The sequence below is a fragment of the Elephantulus edwardii genome, unplaced genomic scaffold (genome assembly GCF_000299155.1).
Source record: "Elephantulus edwardii isolate Elephantulus edwardi_28Jun2011 unplaced genomic scaffold, EleEdw1.0 scaffold00004, whole genome shotgun sequence".
Taxonomy (NCBI): Eukaryota; Metazoa; Chordata; class Mammalia; order Macroscelidea; family Macroscelididae; genus Elephantulus; species Elephantulus edwardii.
Window position 1 is genome coordinate 9,992,402 of NW_006399754.1, and position 27,300 is coordinate 10,019,701.

The window sequence follows — 27,300 nt, forward strand, 5'->3', positions numbered from 1 at the left end:
GCTTGTTATGCAAGAGACGTTGTCATGTCTTGTGGTCAACCTATACCCAGGAAATGAGGGATATTCTCTGATGCTCAGGGGGAAAAATGGATCAGGTAAGAAGGGATAATTTGCTAAATAGATGGTCTATCAGATCAGTATTGATTTGGAAAAAGAACTTTGATTGTAGTTTGTCTGCTTTATGATACACTTTGTTGGAATATTAGAAATGATCACATATATTCTTCCTGAATAGGCATTTGAAAAGTAATCTAATTTAGCTAAGTCTTTGGTGTCCAATTGGAAGAGGCACAGTGTTAAATGATTACTAACATTTCCTTTGCGTCTATTGCCATTTGTATTACATTTTTATTTTATGATTGCCTTACTGTATTTTGGGGAGCTCTGATAGCCTAGGGTGTAGGGATTGTGCTGCAGACCCAAAGGTAGATGGTTAAAATCTCCTATCTGGCCCTCAGGAGAACGATGAGCCATCTCCTGATTTGCCGTTTACATCCTCTGAAAACATGCTGGAGGATCGGCAGCGAGTCGTTCTGACTCCATTCCAATGAGGTTACTGGGTTTTGAAGTCAGGTCATTTTTATCTATGTAAAAAATTATGTTTGAATGTGAATATGGTAGCCACTTTAAACATAGTTGACCCTTACGCAACATAGGAGTAGAGGCACAGCCCTCTCAGAGAGTTTAAAATTGAAGCATAATTGGAGGAGACCCTTGTACAACATGGGTGTAGACTTCACAAGTGGTGTGATTAGCCGTGTGCCACCAGCGTGCCAGGATTTTATTCAAGAAAGCTGGAATTTTTATATGGTTATGCTAATGTTGGGGATTCTACAAGGAACTCACCTAGTTAAGATTCTTCCCCACCTCTGTATTAGTAATTATAAAATGTGCCACTAGAGGATTTTATTCTACAAGTAGTTATATTTTCAGATGACTTGTCGAATCAGCACTCTTCATTTCCACCTCCTCTCATGTTGGAATTGTGTGGCTTTGATTATGGTTCTGCAGGCAAGGATTTGAGCTGTGTTCTGCTAGTTTTACTTTTCCCAGATGGTTTCTTGTCCGTCAACATGCATTATGCTTTCTTCTCCTTTCTAGTCTAACATTTTATATAATCTGGCAAGTCTCTTCATAGAAAAAGTGAGCATATAAGAAAAAGATATGAAAGACAGGAAACTCTTTGTTTTGGGTTGGTGTCTTTTTTTTATGGTTTTTCATTTCAGAATATTGGGTTTTTCTGTGAGTGTAATTATTTTAGGAAATTCTGGGTTTGTTTGTGGTGGAGTCTTAAACAGTTTTTTAATTTAAGATTCTGAGACCATTCGATTGCCTTACGAAGAAGGGGAATTGCTTGAATATTTGGATGCAGAAGAATTACCTCCTATTTTGGTTGATCTCCTGGAAAAATCTCAGGTACGAAACTTTTCTCCCTAAAATGGCTCTGCATTTGTCAAATAGGAGGTGTTTTGTAATAAGTCATATTTATTCTTAACTAGTGTTCACAATAGTGTTTAAAATATGAGCTGAAACATAAGACATAACTATGTGGAGATAGATCAGTTGTGGAGCGTGGAGTCTTTAGATTGTGTTACACAGATTTAATTGGTTGGTCTAAAACTGCTATATCAGTCAGTGTCTCCTTATAACTGTAATCAAAAATTACTTCAGCTTTATGTGAAGGGATAGCCTTTTAGTTGGACACCAGGAATTAGCGCTTTATATCTGTATTGTCCTTTATATCCAGCCTAAGTAATCACTTCTTTTTCCTGCTGTCATTGCTTCTTGCTCTCTTGGTTGGCCTCCACACTACTATGTACTTGACCAAGGATGATAAGTCACATTGAACTTCCGTCCTCACCAGATTCCCCTTACCACTGTCCACACCTTCTGCCAGCCTTCCTGTGAAAAATGAACGGCACACACTGCTCTCAAAGCACTTCTTCACTTCACTTTGTCAAGTTGATTCCAAGCGTAGAGAGCCTCTAGGACAGGGTAGAACTGCCCCATAAGATTCCCAAGGCTGTAAATCTTTACAATAGCAGTCCCATCCTTCTTTTGAACAGCTGTTGAGTTTGAACTCCTGACCTTTTGATTAACAGCCCAACTTGGACTATTATAGCATCCCCTTCATCCATGACTGCAGACAATAACCTACTTTTACCTATTTGTGGTTTTTTTTTTCTTTCTACTCCATATTTTGTCTTTTTCTCTCAGCATAACTCCTTACTCACTAGGCAACAGATCTCCCTTCTACTGTGTACAGAGCACAAATATTCTGTAGTGTCTTTTTCAACAACAAATTAATTTGTGCCAACATTTTGACCGTAAGTACTTGGTTTGATAGGTTCCACAAATTTAACATGGCAAAATTTGAACTTTTTAACTTTACTATAGACTTTACTATAGACTCTTTACTATAGACATTATTTAATTACTAGAGTTAAAAACCTAGCCTCATTCTTAATTTGTCTCTGTGCCTCACCTTCCCTATCAGTCTGTCAACAGATGTCAGCTCTGTCTTCAAAAATACATGTTCCAATTCCATCAATATCTTTCTGACCTACTGGTTTTCATTCTTGGTGTTTTTAAGTACCAGTGAGCCTAGTATGAATCATAGCCACCCTCTGAACAACAGATAGGAACCCCATCCTATCCTGTGTCATCGCTACAGTCACTGTGTCAGTCCACCTGGTTGAGGGTCTTTTTCTTCACCATCACGCTACCTTTCTGAGCATGATATCCCTCTCTAAGGAATAGGCCCTTCGTAGCAGCATGCCCAGAGTATGTGGGGCTCTCCAAATCAGTTCAGTAGGGACAGCCAGAATTTCCTGCTTTGCATCCTCAGTGCACCAAACCTCTCCCTTTCTGTCTGTCCTCATCTCCTAATTCATCTGCGCCTTCTCTCCATTCTAAAACACACCAAGCTTATTCCATCTCTAGAATCTCACCTCCTATTTCTTCCCGAAATGATCAGTCCTTTTCTTATGATTCAGGTCTCATCTGAATTGTCTCTTTAGAGAAGCTCTTATCTAAGTACCCAATCTAAGTTTAATCATCTCCCATTTTATTTTGATGAATAGCATTCATCACTATATAAAAGTATAATTGTTTGCTTACTTGTTTATTGCCTATATTCATTCTCTCACCAACAACTAGTGTCTTACCCACTCTATCCTGAAACTTCTTGGATAAATACTTGTTTAAAAGAGTGACTATAAGAATTAGTAATAACTGCACTGCAATCCTGAAAGTGCACTGTTCGAATCCACCAGATGCTCTCCTGGAGAAGGAGGGGCAGTCTCCTCCAGTGCCAGATGGATCCAGTTCAACAGTACACCAAATTAAAAATAAATAATTTAAATTAAGGGAAAAAAAGAATTAGTAATAACACGGAGGTAACAGTAGCTACTATAAGTTCTGAGTAGGTGGAAAAACTATACTGTAAATGACTGGTAATTGTTACTGCATGGACAATAAGGCTTTTGAATTTAAGAAGGAGATGTAAACCTTATTGCTGTCAAGTTGATTCCAGATCTAGAAGACAATCCTAGAGGACAGTAGAATTGCCCCCTCCAGGGTACCCAAGACTTCAGTCTTTATGGAAACACATTGTCACATATTTCTCCCAGGGTGTGACAGGTTGTTTTAAACTGTTAACCTTTCTGTTAAGAGCTGAGCACTCAACCCTTTTACCACCAGGGCTCACTTGGGAAAGTACTAAAACTAATGGAAGGTTATTATTTCAACTTGTAGAATTACTTTTCCTTTTCTTCAGGAGCTCTGGTAAAGTATTCCACAGCATGTTGTGCTCCCGTCTGCATCTCTAGTGGTTCAAATCCCCCAGCAGCGCTGCAGGAAAAAGATGAGCAATATTCTGTTACTGAATTTTGCAGACTCAGAAACATGATAGAGGGTCATTGTGAGTCAGGGAGTTTAGGGGTTTGTTTGGGGGTTTTTTTGATGGTTTTAGTTTGCCTCTTAGTCAACAAACAAAAACAACTCACTGCTTTCGAGTAGGAACCAACTCAAAGCCGACCTTCTGGCAATTCTCTAGAGGCTGTCTATTGCACAAGAGGAAGTTGCCCATCTTGCTCTTATTAGCAGCAGGATTTGAACCACCTGCCTTTGGGTTGTTAACTCAACGCTTTAACCACTAGGCCACCAGAGTTCCCTCTCCTTTTACTAAAATAATTTTCCTTTGGAAAATTTATTAGAGGCTGTATAGATGTTAAATACAAAAGCTGAAATTCTATTAAGGTTGACTGACAAAATACTATTAACAGTGGCAAGCTGCCTAACAATTTTGAAGTTGGTAAAGTATAACCAGGAGCCAATAAATTTTAGAACAGCAGTTATAGTGAGATGTCGCATTTAATAATGTGCTTAACACTTGCAGAAATAGAAATCATTCTGTATTTTTAAATTTTGACTTAAGACTCACCTTTGGCAGCATATATATACTAAATGGAGACATACTAGTAAACAGATTTTCTCTTAGCTGATTTATGCAGCAGCAGGTTTATCAGGCAGATGTTTTTGTTGGTATTGCTGACGTCAAGTTGACCGTAACTTCTAACAGCCCTGTGAGCAGCGGATCCGGGCCTTGCCTTATCCTGTTCTGTCCTCTGGTCTTTGTCATGCTCAAGCCCGTCATGGTGGTCACTGTGTCGGCCCATCTAGTGGAGCAGATACATTGGAGAGTGTATAGATAGCCATCAATACTAGAGTATAAAGGATCTGAACTAATTTACCCAAATCCTCTTACTTGAGCTTTGAAAAAAATGGTATTTACAACCATTTTTTTTCCACTCAAAACAGGTTAATATTTTCCATTGTGGATGTGTCATAGCAGAAATACGTGACTACAGGCAGTCTGGTAACATGAAATCTCCTGGTTACCAAAGTAGACATATTCTTTTACGCCCGACAATGCAGGTGAGACATGTTGAACCAAGAAGAAGGATTGTTCTAGATTTCAATTGCAGTTTTATTTATTAACTATTTTCATGTATTTGCGTGCCTGTAACATTAATGTACTGTTAAATCTTTTAATTTTTCTAGACTTTAATCTGTGATGTACATTCAATAACAAGTGATAACCATAAATGGACCCAGGTTTGTTCTTTTTATTTAATATCAAACTGCCAAAAACATATGATGCCGTAATCACCATTATGTTAGTCAGAAGATCTTTGGTGAAACTAAACTTACTCAGTGAGTCACATAATCTTTGCTAAGAACAGTAAGGTACAGGATCTAGAGCAGCAATTTCGTAGGGAGGAATCTCAGAAAGCAGCAAAGGCCTAGGAAAAAGAATGAATCTTAACAGACAAGAAATAGTAACACTGCTGTTAAAGTGAGAAAACTATAATCTGTATAAATGGATGGATGGAAGCTAGTTGCTCTAAACTTTGACTCAAAGCACACTAAGGTTTTTTTAAAAAAATACATTAGGCTCATATTTGTATTCATCTGTAAACATCTTAACACCTTTAGTGAAAAATGACCTGGGAATTCTTTTATGCTCTTTAGAAGCCATAGATCTCTTCCTGCTTAGCAGTAAACCCTCAGGAAACTTCAGTCTCAGTGAAATAGGCTGGTCTGATCTGCCCAATGTGGAAGTTTATTTGTATTTTATCATAGTGTAAAATACAAAAGACAATTGACAAATAGTTCTTTAGGAAAAATTTCCATTAATTGCTGCAAGGGAGTTCATAATCTTAGTATGAAATTATCAATGGTACTTTAATTAAATAGAGGAATCATTTATCAGTGTAAAATCATGGGATGAGAATTCATGGGAAACAATCTCCCAGGGAATATTTTGTAATGTCAGCATCAGGTGACTAATCCAAAGTGGGATCATTTGCCCCCTGCAGGTGATGCATTAGGAAGCATACCTATAAAGATATCTGTGAAGAATTCTTGTCTTTAAAAAAAAATAAACCACCTGGATTAAATGAAGTCTCTAAATCTAACTGGGGGAGCCTTGGTGGCCTAGGGGCAAGAAGCTGTGCTACAGTCCTAAAGGCCCATGGTTCAAATCCCATGAGCTGCTCTGTGGGAGAAGGATGGACAGTCTTCTCTCATGTGATTAACTGCCTCTGAAAACCCACCTGAAGGTCAACGATGGGTCAGTTCAGACCTGATGGTATACAACAACTAATCTAACTGACTACTTACAGGGAATCTGAGGAATAAAAGACCCATTTAAGTGGTGCCACATTGAATGAATCGACAAATTATTGACAGGGTAAAGGAGAGGTGGGGAAGAAGTGACTGTCACACAATGAGAAGATACTTGAGAGAGGAAAAACTACATGAAGTGTGGAAACTATTTGAATTTTAATTTAAGCAGAACTGTTAAAACTACACTTTTAAGATACTGGGGAGAAAATTTTTTATCTAGGCTAGCTAGACATTAGATTATTTTATTAACTTATAATTTGCACCAAAGTATTTCCAGATAAAGTACTATTTAAGACATACTTTAACTTAATCCAGCAAAAGGACAACCAGAAATGTTCCTATAGCAGCAGTTCAGTCAAATGGGGGTCAGGGGGGTGTGTTAGGGTGTTATCCTGCTACTTTTGTGTATACATTTAAATTTTCCATAGAATTGAATAAAATCTATTGAGTAAAACTGTTAAAGGGGGCTGTTTTTCTTTTGAAAGACTTTTACTCAGAAATACTATTAATTGATTCATTTGACTTTTAGAATTTAGTTATAAATGATCAGAACAGAAATATATAAATTATTGAATGGAAACTAAACTTTGTGTAAGCTTTCACTGAAAATACATTTGCTTAAAAATAAAATTACAGTTACTAAAATATTCAACAGTTACATTTAACATTAAGTTACAGAATAAAAACAAATCTTGCTTACCCTTTGTAATTAAGTATATCAAAGTTACATAGTGTTGACATAGTCTGTCTTAATTTTATAACAAAATTAAACTGATTGTAGAATGAGACCATTATTTCTCAGTTACTGAGAAAATTATATGATCTTTCTGACCCTGGGAGCTTTGTGAGGAAAGGATTGTTACCCGTTTTCTTCATTGCTTTATCCATAACTTGGGGAACAGAAAACACAGGAAGAGCTAAATAAGTATGTAATTCATGAATGGACACTCTTAACTCTTGACCATTTTTAGGTGCTGCCCAAATGGAATTTTTACTAGAAGCTTATTTTTATACTATGAGAGTTTTTTAAAGTATGCTAGAAGTAAGAATTTGAGCAATAATTTACTATTTTCCTTAGCAGAGTTGTAAGGACTATTACTAGAAGTTATATGTGTGTGTTCATAATTGAAACCTTTCAGTCTGGCTTTAATATCCTTTTAACACATTTTAGGAAGACAAACTTTTACTTGAGAGCCAGCTGATCTTGGCAACGGCTGAACCACTGTGTCTTGACCCTTCTGTGTCCGTAGCCTGCACTACAAACAGACTGCTTTATAACAAGCAGAAGATGAACACACGGCCAATGAAACGGTGATTACTTTGTGGGGGGTGAATGGAAGATGCTCCTCTAACGAGGAACTCGGAATTGTTCTGTTTATAGTTTTCTTTTTCTTCCAGGGTGTGAGTTTGCATTGTTTTGGTTTTCTTTTTTTCTGTTAGTCTTGTGATTTTAATGCTCTCTGTGTGCTATTAAAGGATTGTTACCCTGCAGTCTTATAAAGAATAAACTCCCTGTGGGTTTAGTCTGTCACCAGAAAATAGCCATAAAGGAGGGGAGAAGAGTCAGAACAATAGGATTTAGAAATCTTGTTTTACCAGAAGCCATAATCGTAATTTGGATTTGGGAAAATAACACTTTTTAGAAGCCTGTTTATCATTAAATCATTATTATCTAGTAATTAAGTCTTGAATGTTTTAAGTGTATCTTCTATCTCATATATAAAGAAGCTCAAGAAAACTGTCCATTTTCTAAATGTCATAATTTAGTATATTCAGAGGGAAGAGTATGGCTGAGGAAGAGTGAACTAACTAAATTTGCTTTATCAAAGTCCTGTGAAGTCTCTGCCACAGTAATCTAAGCTACCATGTTGATGTTGTTGAAAAATTGTTCATCTAGCTTTGTCTTTGCCCCCTTCCAGCATCTTTGCTAAATAAGCAATCAGAGTAATTTTTTTTACTGCCATTTGATTGAAAATTCACAGAGCAAGTTCATTTTCCATCCAACCTTACACAGTTTATTTCATGATAGTGATTACAGTCCATGCCCTTTCCCCCAGTAGAACAGTACTCTTCTTACTTCTTTCTTGTACATTCCATTTCCATTCATCTTATCTCATTTCTTTCTAAACTTTCTGCCCTGGCCAATAGTGCCTTTTGACCACATTTAGTTGGTTTTTCTAAGGAAAGCCTACCTCCTGGTGTTGTTCACCTTATCACCTCTCACCTTTATTACTGTCTCATCAGCTGACCCTCCTGCAGGGTTCTAGGGCTGTAAATCACACAGGAGAAGACTACTCATCCTTCTCCCATGGTTCCTTTGGATTGAAACCACCCAAGTGGTGCACCTTCCCCTTGCAGCCTTGTGTGTGGTAAGAACTCAGTGATGAGTCAGGTTCAAGCTTGAAGAATGACTGAGACGGTGTTCATAAGCTCCCAAGCCTTGCAACTCATTTGCTCAACATATTTGGTTATGGCTCAGATGTGTTCATAACCTTGTTTCTGTCACATGAATGTGAATTTGTCAACTATATTCATTATAAAGAAAAATGGATACCTTTGAATTGTGCTGTTGGCGAGCAGTGAACAAATGCATGGTGGTAAATCTACCATGAATTGTCAGAAGTACAAACGAATCTAAGAAGAAATGCAGCAAGAGTGGTCCTTAGAAGGAGAGATGCCAAGGCTTATTCTCCTATTTTGGCATATTATAAAGAGAGGTCAGTCCTTGCAGAAAGACATCATGCCTGGAAAAGTAGGAGGTTAGACAAGAAGACGACCCTCAATAAGATACAGTGCCCACAACAGTGGACTCAAGCCCAGCAGAGATTGTGAGGACGATGTGGGATCGTGCAGAGCTTTGTTCTCTTGTAGGTGAGGACACTGAGTTGGCGTGAATACAACAGCACCTGACAATAACCACATACTCTGGCTTTGGCACTAGTAACCCGCGGTGGCGCCTATGATGGTTCAAATGGACATTCTCTTCCTGTTTGGTCTGAACTCCCCTCTGAAAACTCACTGGAGGGTCAGTTAATGAGGCTTTCTGACTCTGTGGCAGATTGTATCCGTTTTTCTATAACTTTTAAAGTATCATACTCTTAAGTGGTTGTACCATTTTACTGTCCACTAACGATGGAAGAGGATTATGCGGTATCTCCACACCCTCACCAGCATTTGTTGTTTTCTTATTTCAGAATATTGCTATTAATGTTTCTGAGCAAGATAACAGCCAGTTGTTTCGATTTGCTAAGGATTGAGAACATTTCCTCATGTTTGGTGTCGGTCTGAATGTCTTTGGTGAAGAGTGTGTTCATGCCTTTGGCTCACTTTTAAATTGGATTGCCTATCTTTTTGATATTTAGGTGTTATGATTTTCAAAATTTATATACTGTGATAGGTTGTTGCCTAGAAATTTTCCCAAATCTGTAGGTTTTCTTTTTACTCTTTAGGTGAAATTTTTCAGTGTACATAAATGTCAGTTAGGAAGAGGGCCCAGTTTGCTAGTTTATCCTCAGCTGTCTTGTGTACTTTGTTATATGTCATGTATTCCATTGTCATTGTGGAGTCACCTTTTTATCATTTAACTTCTGTTATTTGTCTCTTTTGAGTTTTTTTGCCATCAGCAAGTTTTCAGAGGCAGTAAATCACATGGAGGAGATTGTCCGAGATCTCCTCTCTCCAGCAGACTGCATGCCTTTTTGTGTTGATGGGATCACTCTGAGTCACTTAACCTGCTAGACCTCCCTGTGGGTGTAGATAATAGTTATGGTTCTGTCCTCTTTGGTGGATTGACCCTTTCTATTACTGTATAATTTCTTCCCGTGTCACTTTATAACTTTTGTTTTAAGATCTATTTCTAATAAATTAATGTTATCCTCTTTTATTTGCCATTTGCTTAATACTTGTTTTTCCATGCATCGTTGTTGTTGTTGTTGTTTGTATTTTGGTTGCTTCATTGTTTTGCTTATTTTTTTATCTGAGCTATATTTCAAGGTAAAGATCGTGTAACCCTGGTATGTCCACTTGCTGTACAGAGGTAATTCATGGTTACTGTAAAACCAGACACTATGACACTGATGTATCAAATGCGAGAATGGTTTCCCATGGTGGACAGTGTTTGGTGAAGCTCCCTGATTAAAACAAGCTTGAAAGCAGGAGTGGCATCCATTTCCATAATAGCTTGCCTCTGGAAAACCCTATGAACCTGGAGAGTAGACGAAAGTTATACAGGAGGTGTCCAGGACTTTTGTTCATAGGGTCGCTGTGAGTCGCCTGCGACTCGACGGCACTTAACAACATGTTTCTTATAGATAGCATGTTGATAGGTTGTGGTTTTTTATCTATTCTACTCTGTCTTTTGACAGTTATATTTAATCCATTTGAGTGTAATTATTAGGTAACTGCTGTCTTCATATTTGTGTGTGATAGTATTTTTCTATGCTGAGTTGATTGTGTTTTCAACTTTTCTTGTTTCCTTTGTTGCTGTCCTTTTTGTGTCTTTGTGATTTCTATTTTGGTGATCATTCATTTTCTTTGAAGCAACCTTATAGTTCATTATTATCTTCCTCAATGTAATAGTATGTTGAATCTTGATGGTGGTGGTGTTTGTTGTTAAGTGCCATCAAGCTGAGTATGATTCATAGCAACCCTATGAACAAAAGATCTAAACCCTGTTCTACCCTGTGCCATCCTCACACTACCTCACACACTAGAGTCCATTGTAATCAAACCGTATCAAACCACCCGGTTGAGTGTCTTCCTCTCCTTTGACAGTCCTCCACCCTTCCAAACATCATGTCCTTCTCCAAGGAATAGCCCCTCCTAGCAACATGCCCAAAATATGTCAGGCAAAGCTTCATCATTGCCTCCAGAGAGCACTCTGGCTGCACCCTCTCCAACACATACCTTGTTCTCTTGGCAGTCTGTGGGATATTCATCGCTCTTCTCCAACACCACAGCTCAGAGACGACATCAGTTCTTTTCTGTCTTCCTTATACACTGTCCAGGTCTCAGATGCATAACAAGTGATTGGAAAGACAATCAGATGCACGTTAGTCCTCAGACTGACATCATTACTTCTCAGTAATTTGGAGAGAGCTCCCTAACTACAGATTTTCCGAGTGCAGTGTGTCTCCTTCTTTCCTGACTGCTCATACCAAGGGTGTTCACTTTTGAATCTTGGTAGGATCGTAACTTTCCCTCTAGCTGGTAGTCTTCTATCTATATCATTTATCCTTTTTGCTTTGTAGTTGTCATCATATAGAAATTAGCATATCTGGTCCCTGTTTTTCGTCTTTAAGGTTTGTTTTCTTTTTATACTTTGCTATCTGGGTTGATTCCCAGGTGAAATGGTCATGTCTCTTAATGTTGTTGTTAATTATTGCTGTTCAAAAGATTTCTCATTTCTTGTATGGTGGTTCTGGTTTTTGCAGATCCTTTCATTTTATCATCCTTAATGGAACCATTATATTTGAGAAATAGTGCAGTTCTTCGTTGACAGTTTTTTTCTTTCAGGATTTTGTATATGTTGTCCGATTGCCTTCTTCAGTATGATTTCTGTTGAGAAATCAGAGCTTAGTCTTTTAAGTTCTCCTTTGTAGATAACTTTTCATTTTTCCTGAGATACTTTTAGGATTCTGGCTTTGGCTTTAGCAGGTTTGGTAATGGTGTGTCTTGGTCTTTTTCTTTTGGGCTCTCTGCTCTTTGCAGTTAAAGATACAGGTTTACAAAACTCCTTACAAAAGACCATAACACCCTGAAACATGACAAAATCAGTGGTTCTCAAGACACTGGCAGCAGTGAAAACAGTACGGACCTGTCGCACATGCAGACAGAGCTACATGAGTGCATTAAATAATTCAAAACGTATATTCAGCACTGACTTTTAGCCTTATCGATTTATTGATAAATACAAATTTGGCTTGTTGTTGTTATGTACCGTCGAGTCGTTTGTGACTCATAGCGACCCTGTGCACAACAGCCCTAAACCCTGCTCTATCCTGCGCCAACTGCACTGCCTCTGACACACAAATTTGGCTTAGAAAAGTTATTTTTGGTGTTAATAACTGCAGGGATATTTTAATTTACAAATAATTAATTTCTGCTGAGATGCCACACCAGCATTTTATAGACCTTCATTTTGGTCTTGCCTCACCTGACAGTGTTAAACAGTGTGGTTCACACCGCTTGCACCTCCATAACAGAGCCACTGCTGCTTCCCATCTGTGTAGCTGGCAGGTCCTGTCACCATAGCGTCCTTCACTTGGCCTTCCTCCTGTCCCTCCTGATGTTACCCTCACTGTCGCTCACCATTGGTAGTCTTTTTTTCCCCCTGAAAAGTTTCTTGCTGTCCTTACCTGTTTACTTATATGTGTGTATCAGAGTACCAGCTCCTGGGTAACAGGATTTTGTTCCTCTTTTTCTGTTATTCTGCTAGTCTCTTAAGATCCTGTTTGCAACAAGGAAATCGTATGTCTGTTTTTGTTTTTTTAGTGTTCACTGGTTAAACCAATGCATATTAATGAGGGTTTTTTACAGGCTCTGTGTAATTAATCTGTCTTAATATTTCAGGTGTTTCAAGAAGTATTCTAGATCCTCTCTGAATCGGCAGCAGGACCTGTCTCACTGTTCACTTCCTCCTCAGTTAAGATTACTTGATTTCTTACAAAAAAGAAAAGAAAGAAAAGCAGGTCAGCATTATGACCTCAAAATCTCCAAAGCAGGAAATGTAAGTAGATAATTTTTAAATGAAGTTATTAATGTAGCCAAAACTCTCCGTTATTTTGCATTTCCAGCACATTCATGTCATTTTAAATTTTTCAGTGTGTAGATATGTGGAAACGGAACACCTGTAATTTGGCTGTACCCTCTGAAGTAGATGTAAGTCAAACCATGAATTGCCTCTATTATATAAAGTTCTAAATTTAATCATAGCTTACACTTTTGAGGAGGAAGGTATGTGTCTTTAAAAAACAAAATGTGTTCCCTACCCATCCTGACTCTTCTGCTCCCAACCCTTACCTCCTTGGATCCCCATAACATGTTTTTTACAATTTTTTTTTTTATGGGGGTTTGTTTTTTGTTATTAAGTGCTTATTTTTTTAAAGCTTTGTATTTTTCTCTCGTATTTACTTGAGTATATAACCCTTAAATATGATTGTTCTGGGGAGCTCTGGTGGCCTAGTGGCAAGAAGCTGTACTGCAATCCCAAAGGTACACGGTTTGAATCCACCAGAGATGCTCTGCCAGAGAAGAAGGGACAATTTCCTCCTGTACCAGTCCGATCTGATTTGATGGTACACGCACAAAAAAAAAAATAATTAAAAAAATATGAATGTTCTTTGTTTAGAACAGGAATAATAAGAAAAAACTATTTCTCAGATGTGAAAACTGCAGTACCTATTACATGATATGCAGGAAACTCTAGCTGTGTAATTAGTAGAGTTGTCCTGATGGGTGCTTCTTTTCAGATCCACCAGTGGCTTCGTGAGAGAATGATGAACTACGTGCTTACAGCCTCTGTAAACCCCAGTTCAGATTTACCTACTGAATCAGGGTTTCGGTGGAGAGGCACAGGGGTTTACTTTTTTTTTTAACCCATGCCCATATATAGTCTTAGTAACTAGAGGCTCAAAAAGGTGAGAACCTTTGAGTCATAAATACTCATGGCCCATGTCTGACCAGAAAAGCAAAGTGTCACCAAAAAAGTTTACCAACTGTCATAACATCCTTACATCTTTTCACTTTCGTCCTTCCTATTGTGTGACAATACCGTTTCATTAAAAACTAACCAGAGAGAAAAGATCTTACTTCTTCTCTTCAGCACCTCAGATTCCTACTAGGGAGGCTGTAAAAGACAAACTGGAACCCTCTCCACTGCCAGCAGTTTCACTTTGCTCACAGCGACCCCCTGCTAGCTTTTCAGGGCTGTCAATCTTGAGGAAACTGCCACCTCTTTCTCTCTTGGAGCGGCTGGGATTCAAGTCCCCAGACTTGCTGTTAACACCACTATCCAGGAGAGGACATGGCTTTATTACATTTAGTTAATGGCAAAAGTGATTCTAATTTTTTACTTTTCAGATTCATTATTTTAAGCTGATGTAGCAGGAGAATTTTAAACTTAAGCAATTGGTGATAACTAATAATTAAAGAATTAACCTGATAAAAATCATGTCGTGTTCTGATATATTCACTTGCTTGACTTTTGCTTGTAAGACTGATTCCATTATATCTGATGTCTTTTGATTGTTTAGGTAGAAAAATATGCTAAAGTGGAAAAATCTATCAAATCTGATGACTCACAACCAACAATATGGCCAGCCCATGTAAGTAACAGGCCCGTCTCCCTTTCTAGTAATTTTGTCTGCCCTAGAAAAGCAAAAGAGCAGAATCACTTTAGTTGGAGGCATTGTAAAGAACTTTGAGCCTTTAGTGAATTACAAAAAAGGAAAAACTTGGTTTCATGTTTCCACTATATATATTGTTTCCATTTTGATGCATTTTCATTTTGCTTTATTTGCATATTGATGATACCATTGGTTTTCTATTTCAAATTGATAATTAGTAAATTACCATGAGGAGGTCTGTCTCATATTATTTCACACATACATTCATTTGAGCAGACCCCTTTGGGTATCAGGTTAGGATTGGCTGTAATCTCTATGGAAGTAGATCCCTCGATCTGGTTCTTCTGTTTTGTTGCTGGATGAGTCTGACTAGCAGCCTTTCAGGTCTCTCCCAATCATAGACTGTCAACATCTCTCAAAAGTCAGGTTTCTTAGTTGATACAAATAATGAAGTGCTCAGCCACAGGGTGGAACTTCCCAGAAGCACTTCAGAAGAAAGCGGCGTCTGATTCCAAAAGGTCAAGCCTTTCAAACCTTGTAGAGGAATTCTACTCTATACACGTGGGATCACATGAGTTGAAACTGATTAGAGATCAACTGGGTTTTGTCGAGGTTTGTGGTTTTGGTGTGGGGGGTGGGGTGTTTGTATACACACTGGTCTCCAGCAGAGCATCTAGTGGATTCGAACGTCGTATCTCTGAGGTTGCAGTGCAGCTTCTTGCCACTAGGACACCAGAGCTCCCTTGTCGAGTTGTGGTCTTTTGTTTTGTTTTTTTATTTTGTGTGTGTGTGTGTGTGTGTGTGTGTGTACACACACACACCATCAAATCGGATCTGACTGGTATAGGAGGAGATTGCCCCTCCTTCTCCGGCAGATCATCTGGTGGATTCAAACGTCGTATCTCTGGGGTTGCAGTGCAGCTTCTTGCCACTAGGCCACCAGAGCTCCCCGAGTTGTTTTTTTTTTAAGACATGAAATGATCAGCCAATATTTATATGTGTGATCAAAGTGACATCAAAAGAAGACACAACAAGTAGAAGCAGAACTACTCTCAGGGGTTTTGTTCATGTGTTATTTTATTGCAATTTGTATTTTGTGTGTGTAACATACCATAGAGTGCTTAAAACTTTTTAACCATGTGAACATAACAAAAAATAGATGCCGCCAAGTCACTGAGTAGAAATGTGTTCAATTTAGTGACAGATTCTTTCAGGTAGATAATCAAGCCTTTCTCCAAAAGGACTTCTAAGTATTTAATTTAGAAGCCAAACAAGCTAACTGTTGGCACTACCGAGGACTCCCTCATTCCCAAAGCACTATATGTGAAAGAATCCTACGCTTTATACTCTTACTCGGTCTAACCACTCCATAGTTTATGCTATCTTTCTTCTGTTGACAGACACAAGTTGGTCATTTATTTCCTTATTCTTATTCTCTCCGATTAATGTCCATACTTAATAAGGTGGAGGTGTATTTAATGTTCTTTTTCAGGATGTAAAAGATGAATATGTATTTGAATGTGAAGGTGGTAATCAGTATCAGAAAACAAAATTGACCATTATGCAGTCACTTGGTGATCCACTGTACTATGGTAAAATACAGCCATGTAAAGATGATGAGGAAGGCGATAGCCAGATGTCTTCATCCCAGTAAGTTCTGTTACTGAGAAAATTGTACATCCAATATATATTTAGCAACTCATAGTGAAGCAACTGCCTAAGGATGCCTATATTATAGAACTGTGTATTTAAGGGCCTGGTGTAATTATGGGCTTTAAAAATACTTATTATTGATTTTATCTTAAAGTATTGACAGTATAAATTAGTTATGTAGTTTAGAGTAACTAGTTTTTTATTTTTATTGTTGACTTGTTTTCTCATCAAGTTGATGCTGTTTTGAAAAGGTGAAAATACAAAGACAAGCTCAGCAGAAGGGCAGGGATTGAGTATATGTTAAAATTATTTTAAAAGCCTTATATTTTAAAAATCACTTAACACTACAGTAGAAAAGCAGATTTCATTGGGAGGAAATAGTTATCAGAATTCTCCATTTTTCTTAAAGCCCATTACCAATTTCTAAAGATCTTTTTGGTCTTTATAGTTAAATGTATTAACTTTTCCAAGGACTTGAAAAACACCAGTCCAACAAGCAACTGACTAGATTTGTGGCAAGAAGACAGTTTTTTGCATTGTCTCAGAAACTTGGCAATATTTACTCTCTCTCTAAATACTCTGATTTATTTTCCTGTCTTTCATATTTATAATTCATACACTTTACTAAGAAGTTGGTGATTAGGTTGTGTTAACCAGGGTTTTTTTTTTAATATATAAACTTTTTTTTTCTTTCTGTATTTCAGCTCCTCTACAGATGATCATTCAAATTGGTAAGAAATCTCATAAATGTCAGTATCTCAAAACAAGACTTGATAAAGGAATTTTTCTTTTTTTAAAATTGGTGATAGACCTTTTTTTAAACTTGTCTAAAATAGCTTCCTCAGTCCTGCTCTGTGTATATACTAGTGAGTGCCTTGGCACCAAAGGTTAAAATGCTGGATCAGCCATAGTGCCTCTCTGATTTTGCTATAGAGCAGAGCTTTGAGGATTGCTAGTGTTAGTTGTGTCACCCTTCAGAATGTTTTGATATTTAAGCTTTGTGCCAAAATAAATCTCCCTTTAAATTACACATGTGCTATTTTATTATACATGCAGAACTTCGGCATTGCTTCCTAAGTGTAGGTATATTTTCTAATTATTTTCATATCCTGATATATTTAAAAGTAATTTAGAAAATTATTTTCTATGAAATAGAGAAGGTGATTTAATGTGTTAGGAACTGGGCTACTGACCAGTAAATACACCAGTGTTTGAGTCTACCAGCAGCTCCAAGGGAGAAGGATGAGGCATCTTCCTACCAAAACGATTAACAGCCTCAGAAATCCCGTGGAGGGTAATGAGTTGGAATTCTTCTCCATGGCCGACAGTTTTATTGATGTAAAACAGAGAAGTCTTCGAAAGTAATCCCAGAACTCTGTAAGATATCGTTTATCTAATACTTAGTTTCCCCACTCCCATTTTTCTTTTTCTTAGGTTCATTATTGGATCAAAGACTGATGCTCAGAGGTAAAAAAGAAACCAGACTTTTATCTATACTTTTGACGTAGATGAATATGAAAAATTTTCCACTATTTTAGGTTCAGGTGTAAATCAAAATTCTTGATTCGAGTTAGATCATTAAGTGATTGAACATACACAACTTCATATTATGAGTCTCAATTATGAATGAGCCAGTTAAGCCACAAACCTTCTAAGGTCCTTTCTAGCTCAAAAATAGGTATAAGAAGAATGTAATACACTAGAACTCAAAAGTCCGTAAGGAAGATTGTGGTACCCTAGGAGTGGTTATGAGGTTTGAAAAGATTTCCTTTTCTTTCCTCTCTTTTCATACCTGGCATAGTCCCTAGGGAGTTGGCACTGCTAACCTAAAGCATCACCTGCGGTGGAGCCACTAGGAGCTCGACAGAAGACAGAGGAGTAGACTCCTCCTTGACCCTACGATGTGAGAGAGCCCGCAGGAGGGTTAGCTGTGGGTTGACTTCAACTCAGTGCCAGCGAGATTGAGTTGAGAATATTTTTCATAGAAGGAAGGGGGGCGGGGGAAAGGATGTTTAAAAGATAGTTTTCTTTTTAACAAGAAGATTTAGACTTACTCGCATAGCTATGAAAGGTTTTTTCTAGGTCCTTCCTTAATCAGAATTGAAGTAAGTGAAAATCTAGGTGTAATTTACCTGCTTGTCAAGTAAAAATAACACCCTGCAACTTCTGTATTAAAAACACAATCTTGAGCCTAGTGCCAGGAAGCTGCACTGCAATCCCCGAGGTGAGCAGTTCAAATCCACCAGATGCTTTGTTGGAGAAGGAGGGGCAATCTCCTCCTGTAATTGTCAGATCCATTTTGACAGTAGACACACGAAAAAATAATAATTTTTTTTTTAAAAAAAAGCACAACACAATCATGAATGTCTCTTGAGATAAGATTTCAACATATTTTGAAGGTTAGCCTATCAATGCAAAGAACTGAAAGAATATATTTAACACAAAGGTAAATAGCCTGATTTTAATTTCTGAGATGATTTCTATGGAATTCTTATTTTCTGTATGAGCATTTTGTTTAAAACAGACTTCATTAATCCTTACCTTTTTTTTCTTTAATAATTCAGAATAGTCAATCAGTACCAGGATTTGGTCCAGAATGAAGCCAAATGTCCAGTTAAAATGTCACACACGTCCAGTGGCTCAGCCACTCTGAGTCAGCATTCTCCAGGAAAAGAATCAGAAGTATGTTTAATCACTGTCACATTTTTATGCCTAATTGTTCCTCAAGAAATCTGAGAAAGTAAACATATTTGGAGGAAAGATGTTGGTGGATTTGGGTTCTGTTTTGACCTATAGCTTTCCTTTTTTTCCTTATTTAATTTTTCCCCTTGAAAGCTTTCAAAAGTACACAAAAATAGAAAAGTAGAATCAACACCTATGTACTAATATCTTAACTTCAGCTGCTGTTCTTTTGCTGGAAAAGGAACAGAGTAGGAGTTTTGTCTTCATATTTATTCCTCTCCTTTCTTCTCTTTCTCTCCACTCTGTTGTTCAAAAATACTAGTGTAACTAATTTATTAGTTAGATAGATCTCATGTAAAATTCCCTTTCTCTAACAACCATAATCACTGTTGCCAGGGTACTTTAGCCGTGAGTACTTGGCCATTTTAATTGCATGCTTTCATCAGTCATTATGGTAACCTTAATTTGTGGATTTCTAATTTAATGTTAATTTTAACAATTTTTATTCCCTCACAGTCTGAGACTGTGTCCGTTCAGTCATCAGTGTTGGGGAAGGGAGTGAAGCATCGGCCTCCACCCATCAAACTTCCCTCAAGCTCAGGAACTAGTTCCTCAGGTATTATGTCTTCATTTTCTGTCATCTAGAGTAAGAAATAGACAAACATGATCGCTTTAAAACTTCACCTGTTCACTCACAGAATTTAGAATTTAAAAATCTGGAAAAAGAACTTCTGTTGTTTCTCTCCTAGGTAATTATTTCACCCCACAACAAGCAAGCAGTTTTCTCAAGTCTCCAACGCCTCCTCCTGCTTCTAAGCCCCCGAGTCTGTCTCGGAAGTCGTCTGTGGATCTCAGCCAAGTTAGCATGCTTTCTCCAGCTGCCTTGTCACCTGCTAGCTCATCACAAAGTGAGTCAGAGCTTAAAGTCTCCACTACATTTTCATAAGATGAGCTTCTGCAGTAGTGCTTCCTAAGATGACCCCCACAAGTAAACAATGAAATTTTAAAATACTGTGTACTCAGGATGTATAAATTTTGAGAAGCTTTGGGCAAGTCTTTTGTTGATTGTATGTATTATGTGTTTATTGTATTTGTTTTCCTTATCTGTGTATACTATTTGCAACCTACACATCTGGTAGCCAGATGTGACAGTGAGATTCCAAATTTTTTTTTTTCTGTGGTGTATCCTAAAGTCCTTGTTTATTTCAATTAATGCAATTGAAATGGGGGTGGAAAATCTTACAAGTTGTTATTGCATTCCTGTTTTTGTATATGTAGCAAGCCAGCTAGTTCAAAGGTGATAGAGTACCATAAACTAAAAGCTAATTAAAAAAAAAAAATTCCTGCACTCTTATAAGTTGTCCATTGCTAAAATGAGATGATAGTCATAAAGTAGTCTTTGAAGATACAAATTTGTAATTTTTACCACTGAATTTTTTTTTAATTTTTTTTTTAACATCAAGAAGAGTTATAAGAGAATTCTAGCGTTAATCTGGAAGCGTTTTCTTCCAGTTAGTAAACACCTGACCAAGGTACTTCAGGTACCAATTTATTTTTTTTTAAAAATCCATTCCAGTTTTTTAGATTTTTTTTTCTTTTTATCGGTAATTGACTTGTTCTCAAAGTTCGAGCACACTGCACAGTGATAGAGGGGCCTTCACATTAGCTGTACCCATCTTCATCTTGATAGCTCAAAAGGTGTCATTTTTCTGCCTTCTTGTTTTGCACAAAGAAAAACATAAATTTTATGGAAGTTTTATTCACACTACTTATGTTGTGGGTATTAGATTATGCTAATCTACTGCACACAGTTGTTACTTTAAGGAAGGGTTGAGTGACAGCTTCTGGACATTCACATTTCTTTCCTTTCTTTCTGCAGGACATGAAAGCTAAAAAAAAAAGAAAACACCTCAAGAGCTTTTGGTTTTATTTTTTGGTTTTTGTTTTGGTTTTATTTTTTGTTTCGGTTTTTGTTTTTAAATTGATAACTGTGCATACTTCATTCACAACAAGATTTCTGTACATTCTACATTTCAACAGAAGTACACAGTTACTGTTAAAGATGCAGTATTATCAAATACTTGCTTGATTACTGTTTTGTTGTAATTCATTTGCAGGATAATCTTGATGTATTAGGAACTAAACATATATGTAGGTGCCAATATGATTGTTAACCATATGTCCTTTATCAAATGTATTCAGAGTTTATCTGAATCAAGTACTATTTTTAAATGAAGTCTCAAATAGTGACATCATAAATACAAACCTTATTCAAAATCCTTAAAACTTGTTAGGCCAAAAGCAGCATGCAGGAAACTAATTTTTAAGTAGGTGTTGTGGTAGAATTCAAGTGTTTCTTTTGACTGTTATGTAATTGTATCTATGATGGTATTTTAGGTGATATACTGCATCCTTAATTGTAATTGAGTGTAGCAACACTCATGTATCATGTCTAGAAATTAACACTTGCAGTTTACTGCTTTAAAAAAAAAATTGGAACAAATTGTCAGTGCTAAGTAAGATTCCATTAACCTTATATTTAAAAGGACTGGCCATTTATAACAAACTAGCAATTTTTATTTTTCTCAATGAGCAGGATCTGGAACTCCTAAATCATCTACTCCTACACCAACCCCTTCATCGACCCCACACCCTCCTGATGCTCAGAACTCAACTCCTATTACCCCTACTGCCACCCCTACTCCCCAAGATTCAGGCTTCACCCCTCAGCCCACTTTGTTAACTCAGTTTGCTCAGCAGCAAAGGTCTCTGAGCCAGGCGATGCCTGTAACGACCATTCCTCTTTCCACCATGGTAACATCTATAACTCCAGGAACCTCCGCTACCCAAGTCATGGCAAATTCCGCTGGCCTTAACTTCATCAATGTAGTGGGCTCTGTTTGGTAAGTCTGTGTAGTTGCACTGATGAGGGGAGCAGGGTGGCTTGGGTTAGTTTTTAAATTCAGACTTCTGCAGAATTCTCTCTCTCTCTCTCTCTCTCTCTCTCTCTCTCTCACACACACACACACACACACACACACACACACACACACACACACCACTGCCTGACTCTGCCCCATGACCCCTCATTCTCTACCCCTACACATGTGGAGAGGGGTACAGTGAGGGGAGAAGGGGAAAGAGAAGTGCACCAGTGTTTTTTAAAGATACTTTCAGCGAGTTCTGGTGGCCTAGTGGAAAGAAGCTGCACTGCAGTCTCAGAGGTACACAGTTCAATTCCACCAGATGCTCTGCTGGAGAAGGAGGAACAATCTCCTTCTGTATCAGTCAAATCTGATTTGATGGTACACACAAAAAATAATGAACTTAAATTTTTTAAAAAAAGATACTTTCACCAGTGTTAACAAATGAATTCTTACTTTGAATAATGCATACTACTCGTACCAAAAAAAAAAAAGAGACAGAAATTGAAAGTACCTCAGTGTAGCTGTTTTAACTCTTAGGTAATACATCTGTTAACTGTGCTGAGATGCGTAGCAGTTTGGTTTCTTTGCTCTCTGTTTACCCATCTTTTAACCAAACTAGACTTTTTGCTCTTCCTAAGTAATGCTAAACTTTAAGAAATGCATAGTACTTAAGGCTAGTCAAGCTTACTGTCACCTTCTAGCATAAAATGAAAGTTATTCTAAGATTGGTAATACAAAGAAATACTAATTACAGTTGTTTCATAATTGATTTGTGTGTGTGGTGGTTTGGGGTTTTTATTATTATTAATGGAGGAAATGAAGATGTGCCTGATAGTCTTTTTTTTATGTACAGCTTTAATACTTTGTCTTTATTCTCCCACAGTGGAGCCCAGGCTTTGATGAGTGGTTCAAACTCCATGCTGGGCTGTAACACTGGTGCCGTAACTCCTGCAGGAATAAATCTGAGTGGCCTTCTTCCCTCAGGAGGTCTGCTGCCCAGTGCACTGCCAGGTGCTCTGCCAACTTCGCAAGCAGGTCAGAATAGTGGGAATTAGACCCTCTAAAAAAGTTAAACCACATGCTGATGTTGGAATATCATTTTAAAGGTCCCCTTACTGGCATTTAACGCTGCTATTTCATAAAGTTATTATTTGTCTAGTTTTTGTCTCTAAGGTCTTTAAATTACTCATGTTTGAATTTGAAACAATGTAGTAATCCATTTTTTAATAAAAATTAAGCCTGTAAGCCCTTGCAAATTTTAGCTGCTATCCTCTACTCATTCTTGTGACTTAACCTCAGGAGTCTTGTTGGCTGTGTACTCTTGTCCTAGGTATTTTAAGTGTAAATCATAGTCCAGGTAATAGAAATTCTGAAAAAGGTGCATTGTTCTTGAGGGACAACAGAGCATGTCCATAAAAAGCCTAGATTCTGGAGCCAAACCCTCTGATTTTGAGCCCTAGTTCTATAAATCACTAGCTAAGTAATACTGGGCAAATTTGTTTTATTATGAAAATGTTGATACACTTACTCTATTGCTTTTCAAGTTCACGTTAAGTCACTTCACTTTCATGAAAGACATGCTGTTTTCACTACTGAAACTAATCCAAAGAGGATTTTTTAAGGAATAAAAGGGAGAAAAGCAAACTGATGTTAAGCATTTGTCCTACCTGGAACCATTATGAGACCATATGTCCTCATTAGAGAGTAACTTGCACCCCATTCAGCTAGTGATGTTGCCAAACTCCTTACCCTGGAAGGACACTGTACCACTATTACTTCTTGATATAGTCTGTGTACTGGACTCCTCATTCCTGCTTTGACTCTGGTTTATCTTAGTGTTAGTTGTTCCTGTGTTGTTAGGTTATTTTTTTAGATTCTGGAAAAACACAAAACCATTTTTATCATAAAGTGTGACTGGTGTTTCCCTTGTTGCTTTACACCATGTCATCTTAGGAAGTTTCATAGGAATGCTCGGCTTTCCAGGAGTAGGAAGAACTTGTAAAGCCTCATTCCTTCTGATGGTGTGAGGATTAAAGGAATAAATGCAAATGACATGTTTAGAGTGGGTTAAGGGTGTAATGAGACTCAAAATTAAATAAATTAAATGGAATTACTGTCATCATTGAAGGAGCCCTGGTGATGCAGCCAGTAAGTACCCAGCTGCTAACCGGAAAGAGGGGTGGTTTGAACCCACCGTGTTTCTAGCGGCCATTGTAGAAATACGTGACCAGCACCTCTGTGGGAACGGACAGCCTGACCCTGTGGGAGCGGTTCCCTGTCCTGGAGGCTTGCTGTAGAGGAGCGGTGACTCGAATCAGTTCAGCGGCAGCGAGCCTGTCAATCACTGTTGCTTTTATTCTCAGCTGGATTGTAGTTGTCATCATTCTCGTCATTATTTTTACATGTGCTGGGTCATAGTTAAAACAAAAAAAGCTACTTGAGCTTTTTTTGGAAGACTGTCTATAAGCTTTCATTGGAATATCATAGTATAATTCAGTGTCATCCTAAACGCAGTTCAACTCATTACTGTCAGATAGGACCAGCTCATAGCCAACCTTGCAACAGGTTTTTGGAGGCTGTAAAATTGCAAGGGAGAAGATTACCCATCTTTTTTCCCACAGAGCTGCTGGGGAATTCCAGCCGCCAGAGACGTACCACCTTTGCATCAGCAGCACAACGCAGAAACATTTACTGGAGACTTAGGAAGAGAAAACACCAAAACTATAGCATTAAATGCAGCAGCATACTTCACTAATTCTAGTCCAGTTGTTTATTTTATCTTGATATATGTAATTGTGCCTTATAAGAGGACCCCAGGAAACAGAATCAAATTTTTTCCTTTTTTTTTTTATTTTATTGTTTTTTTGTTTTGTTTTGTTTTGTTTTTTTATTTATTTTATTGTTTTATGTATGTGTACCGTCAAATCAGATCTGACTGGTACAGAAGGAGATTGCCCCTCCTTCTCCAGCAGAACATCTGGTGGATTCAAACTGCTTACCTCTAGGATTGCAGTGCAGCTTCTTGCCACTAGGCCACCAGAGCCCCCCCAGAATTTGCGAGCCAACCCTACTAGTTAGTTACATAGGGCTCTGGTTCCTCAACAGGAGGCCTCTTCCCCCCCCCCCCTTCAGACCACCATTTTATTTTCTCTTAAATGAAAGTAAAAATATCTGATGTCATTTGGGACCAGTGAGAAATGAATTGATATTAAAAAAGTACCTTTAGTAAGCAGGAAAGCATTTCTTTTCATAAGAGTATTATTGCCTTTGAATGTGATACTAATGATTCCATTTATTGAACAAGTCTTTTATCTTTCACATGTAAATTTCTCAACTTCTTTTTCTCCTTGAAATTATCAGTATGCCATAGTACTCCAATAATGGTATTAATAAGCAAAATATAACCCATACTTTGAGACTAGTATTAGTAGTCCTGCAAGCACAATTAAGGATCCTGTTTTTGTTTATTTTAAAAAGTAGAGACCATATGTGGCCTGCAAAAACTAGAAAAAGTATTTCCATTCTTTGCATAAGAAGTTTGCTGCCCCATGCTTTCAGGTGTGCCCCCTATTGAATCACAGGTTTTTAGGGGTAAGCTCAGAATTACCAGACAATCATGGCCTCATTTTCCGCTTGAATCTTTAGATAGAGAGATAGATATATAGAAAGTAGAGTTCGTCAGCATTAGTTAGTATCTGTACTTAAAAATACTTCCATTCTAAAAAAAAAATACTCCAGTTCTTAGAGATGCCCTTACCTAAGAAATGTAAATAGCTACCCGTGTCGGAAATAATTCTGTGCAGCAGCAGTGGTTGTATTCCATTCATAATGTCGGCATACCTATAGGTTAGTTCTTTTTCCAGCCAACAGTCAGAACGATGATAAAGAAGTTCCAAGGTCTAAAATACAGAGCGTAATGTAGACGTGGTTTCTGTAGCCTCAGTTCTTAATCATTGCTAAATAGTGAAACAAATCTGTTTTCATTTGGGTAGAGTGTCCTTGATGCAGAGCTGCTGTTTTCATTTATGTAGAGAACATCATTTATACAGCTGCTGCTGTTCATTGCCATTCAATCTACTCGACCTCATAGCAGCCCCCTCTCACAGTAGAGTGGCCCTGCAGGGTTTTCTAGGCTGGGATCTTTGCAGGAACAGGTCTCCGGGTGATTTCTTCACTGAACCGGCAGGTGGATTTAAACCATTAACCTTTCATTTAGCAGTCAAGTGCCTAACAAACATTATGGCACCAGAACCCCTGTAGTTACTAGTGAGGCTATCAAAATACAGATTATTTCTGTGTAACAATTTTTTTTTTAATTCCCTGTTATAATTATGGATTTTATTTAACAGGTGTTCCGTTTGGTTTAAAAAATACGTCAAGTCTCAGGCCATTAAATCTACTCCAGGTAAACATGAAATTCTGCTTTTAAGCGAAGTTGTGCTTTTGTTCTTTAACACAGTATTTGTATATACTCAAACTGGGAGATCCATTCAGAATTGCCTTCGGGTGTGGTTATTATTAACAGATGAAAAAAGAGAAAAGAAAGCATCAGGATTTTATATGCTTTAGGCTCTAATCAAGAACTGGCTGTTCCAGGAGGAAGACTTGCCTGCGCTTCTCAAGAGAATATGTACCTGTGAGAGCTTTAATAGAGAAGCCCCCAAAATCATTCCTCTCTTAAAACACACAGAATTGTTCTTTTGTGTTAGGTCGCATTGAGTTAATGCCAACTCGTATCCGCCCTTTGTACAGAACAAAATAATGCTCACTCCCCTGACACTCTCAGAATCGTAACAAAAACTGGCCCTCGAGGATTCTGACACACAACACCCTGTGTTGAATCATGTTCCGATGTTTTCAAAGACTGATCTTTGAGAAATAGACAACATACCTTGTGAGCCATTGGAGGGACTGTAGCCACCAGCATTTTCTATCTGACAGCATGTATCTATCTAAGAGGGAGGTTTTTCTTAGTTTATTAGATCTGTGTATTCATAAAAAGGGAAAGACCATAAAATGCTTTGTGCACATTGTAAAGCCATGGCATTCTGGACATGGTGCTGCTGTTAAATGACATGAAGGCGACCACAACTCACAGCAGGTCTGAATCTTGCCCTATCCTGCATCATAACAAATCTCCCTCGCTCATCCCATTGCTGCAGTCACTGTGTCAGTTCGTCTCATTGAGGGTCTTCCTGCCTTGGCCAACTCTGCCTTTCCCAGCATGCTGTCTCTTGTTTCAAGGACTGGCTTCTAACATACCCAGTGTGTGTGAGATGTCGTCATCCTTACCTCTGATGGGCACTCTTGTACTTATCCCATAACAGATTTAGTTGAGTCTTTGTGAGATACTCGGTACTCTTCTCCAGTACAACTCAAAGGCTTCTTCAGTATGTGTTTACTGTCTGGCTTCAGATACGTAAGAAATGATTGGAAATGCTGTGACTTGGATCAGGCACACATTAGTCTTTAAATAGATGTCCTGTACTTTAGCACTTTAA

At 37.9% G+C, this 27,300-nt stretch overlaps 1 protein-coding gene across 1 annotated transcript in view; it reads left to right on the top strand.

Annotated features, from left to right (window-relative positions):
- The window catches only part of SUPT20H (suppressor of Ty 20 homolog (S. cerevisiae)), a 43,964-nt gene that overhangs the window by 3,954 nt on the left and 12,710 nt on the right, over positions 1-27,300 (top strand). Inside the window, exons 5-21 of the mRNA XM_006879616.1 lie at positions 8-95; positions 1,313-1,416; positions 4,822-4,938; positions 5,065-5,118; positions 7,364-7,503; positions 12,763-12,919; positions 13,015-13,071; positions 14,445-14,516; positions 16,030-16,187; positions 16,895-16,921; positions 17,625-17,657; positions 18,755-18,872; positions 19,389-19,488; positions 19,622-19,780; positions 21,706-21,775; positions 22,683-22,834; positions 26,149-26,204. Of these exons, the coding sequence (XP_006879678.1) occupies positions 8-95; positions 1,313-1,416; positions 4,822-4,938; positions 5,065-5,118; positions 7,364-7,503; positions 12,763-12,919; positions 13,015-13,071; positions 14,445-14,516; positions 16,030-16,187; positions 16,895-16,921; positions 17,625-17,657; positions 18,755-18,872; positions 19,389-19,488; positions 19,622-19,780; positions 21,706-21,775; positions 22,683-22,834; positions 26,149-26,204 (1,662 nt within the window). The remainder of the gene's footprint in view (positions 1-7; positions 96-1,312; positions 1,417-4,821; positions 4,939-5,064; positions 5,119-7,363; positions 7,504-12,762; positions 12,920-13,014; positions 13,072-14,444; positions 14,517-16,029; positions 16,188-16,894; positions 16,922-17,624; positions 17,658-18,754; positions 18,873-19,388; positions 19,489-19,621; positions 19,781-21,705; positions 21,776-22,682; positions 22,835-26,148; positions 26,205-27,300) is intronic.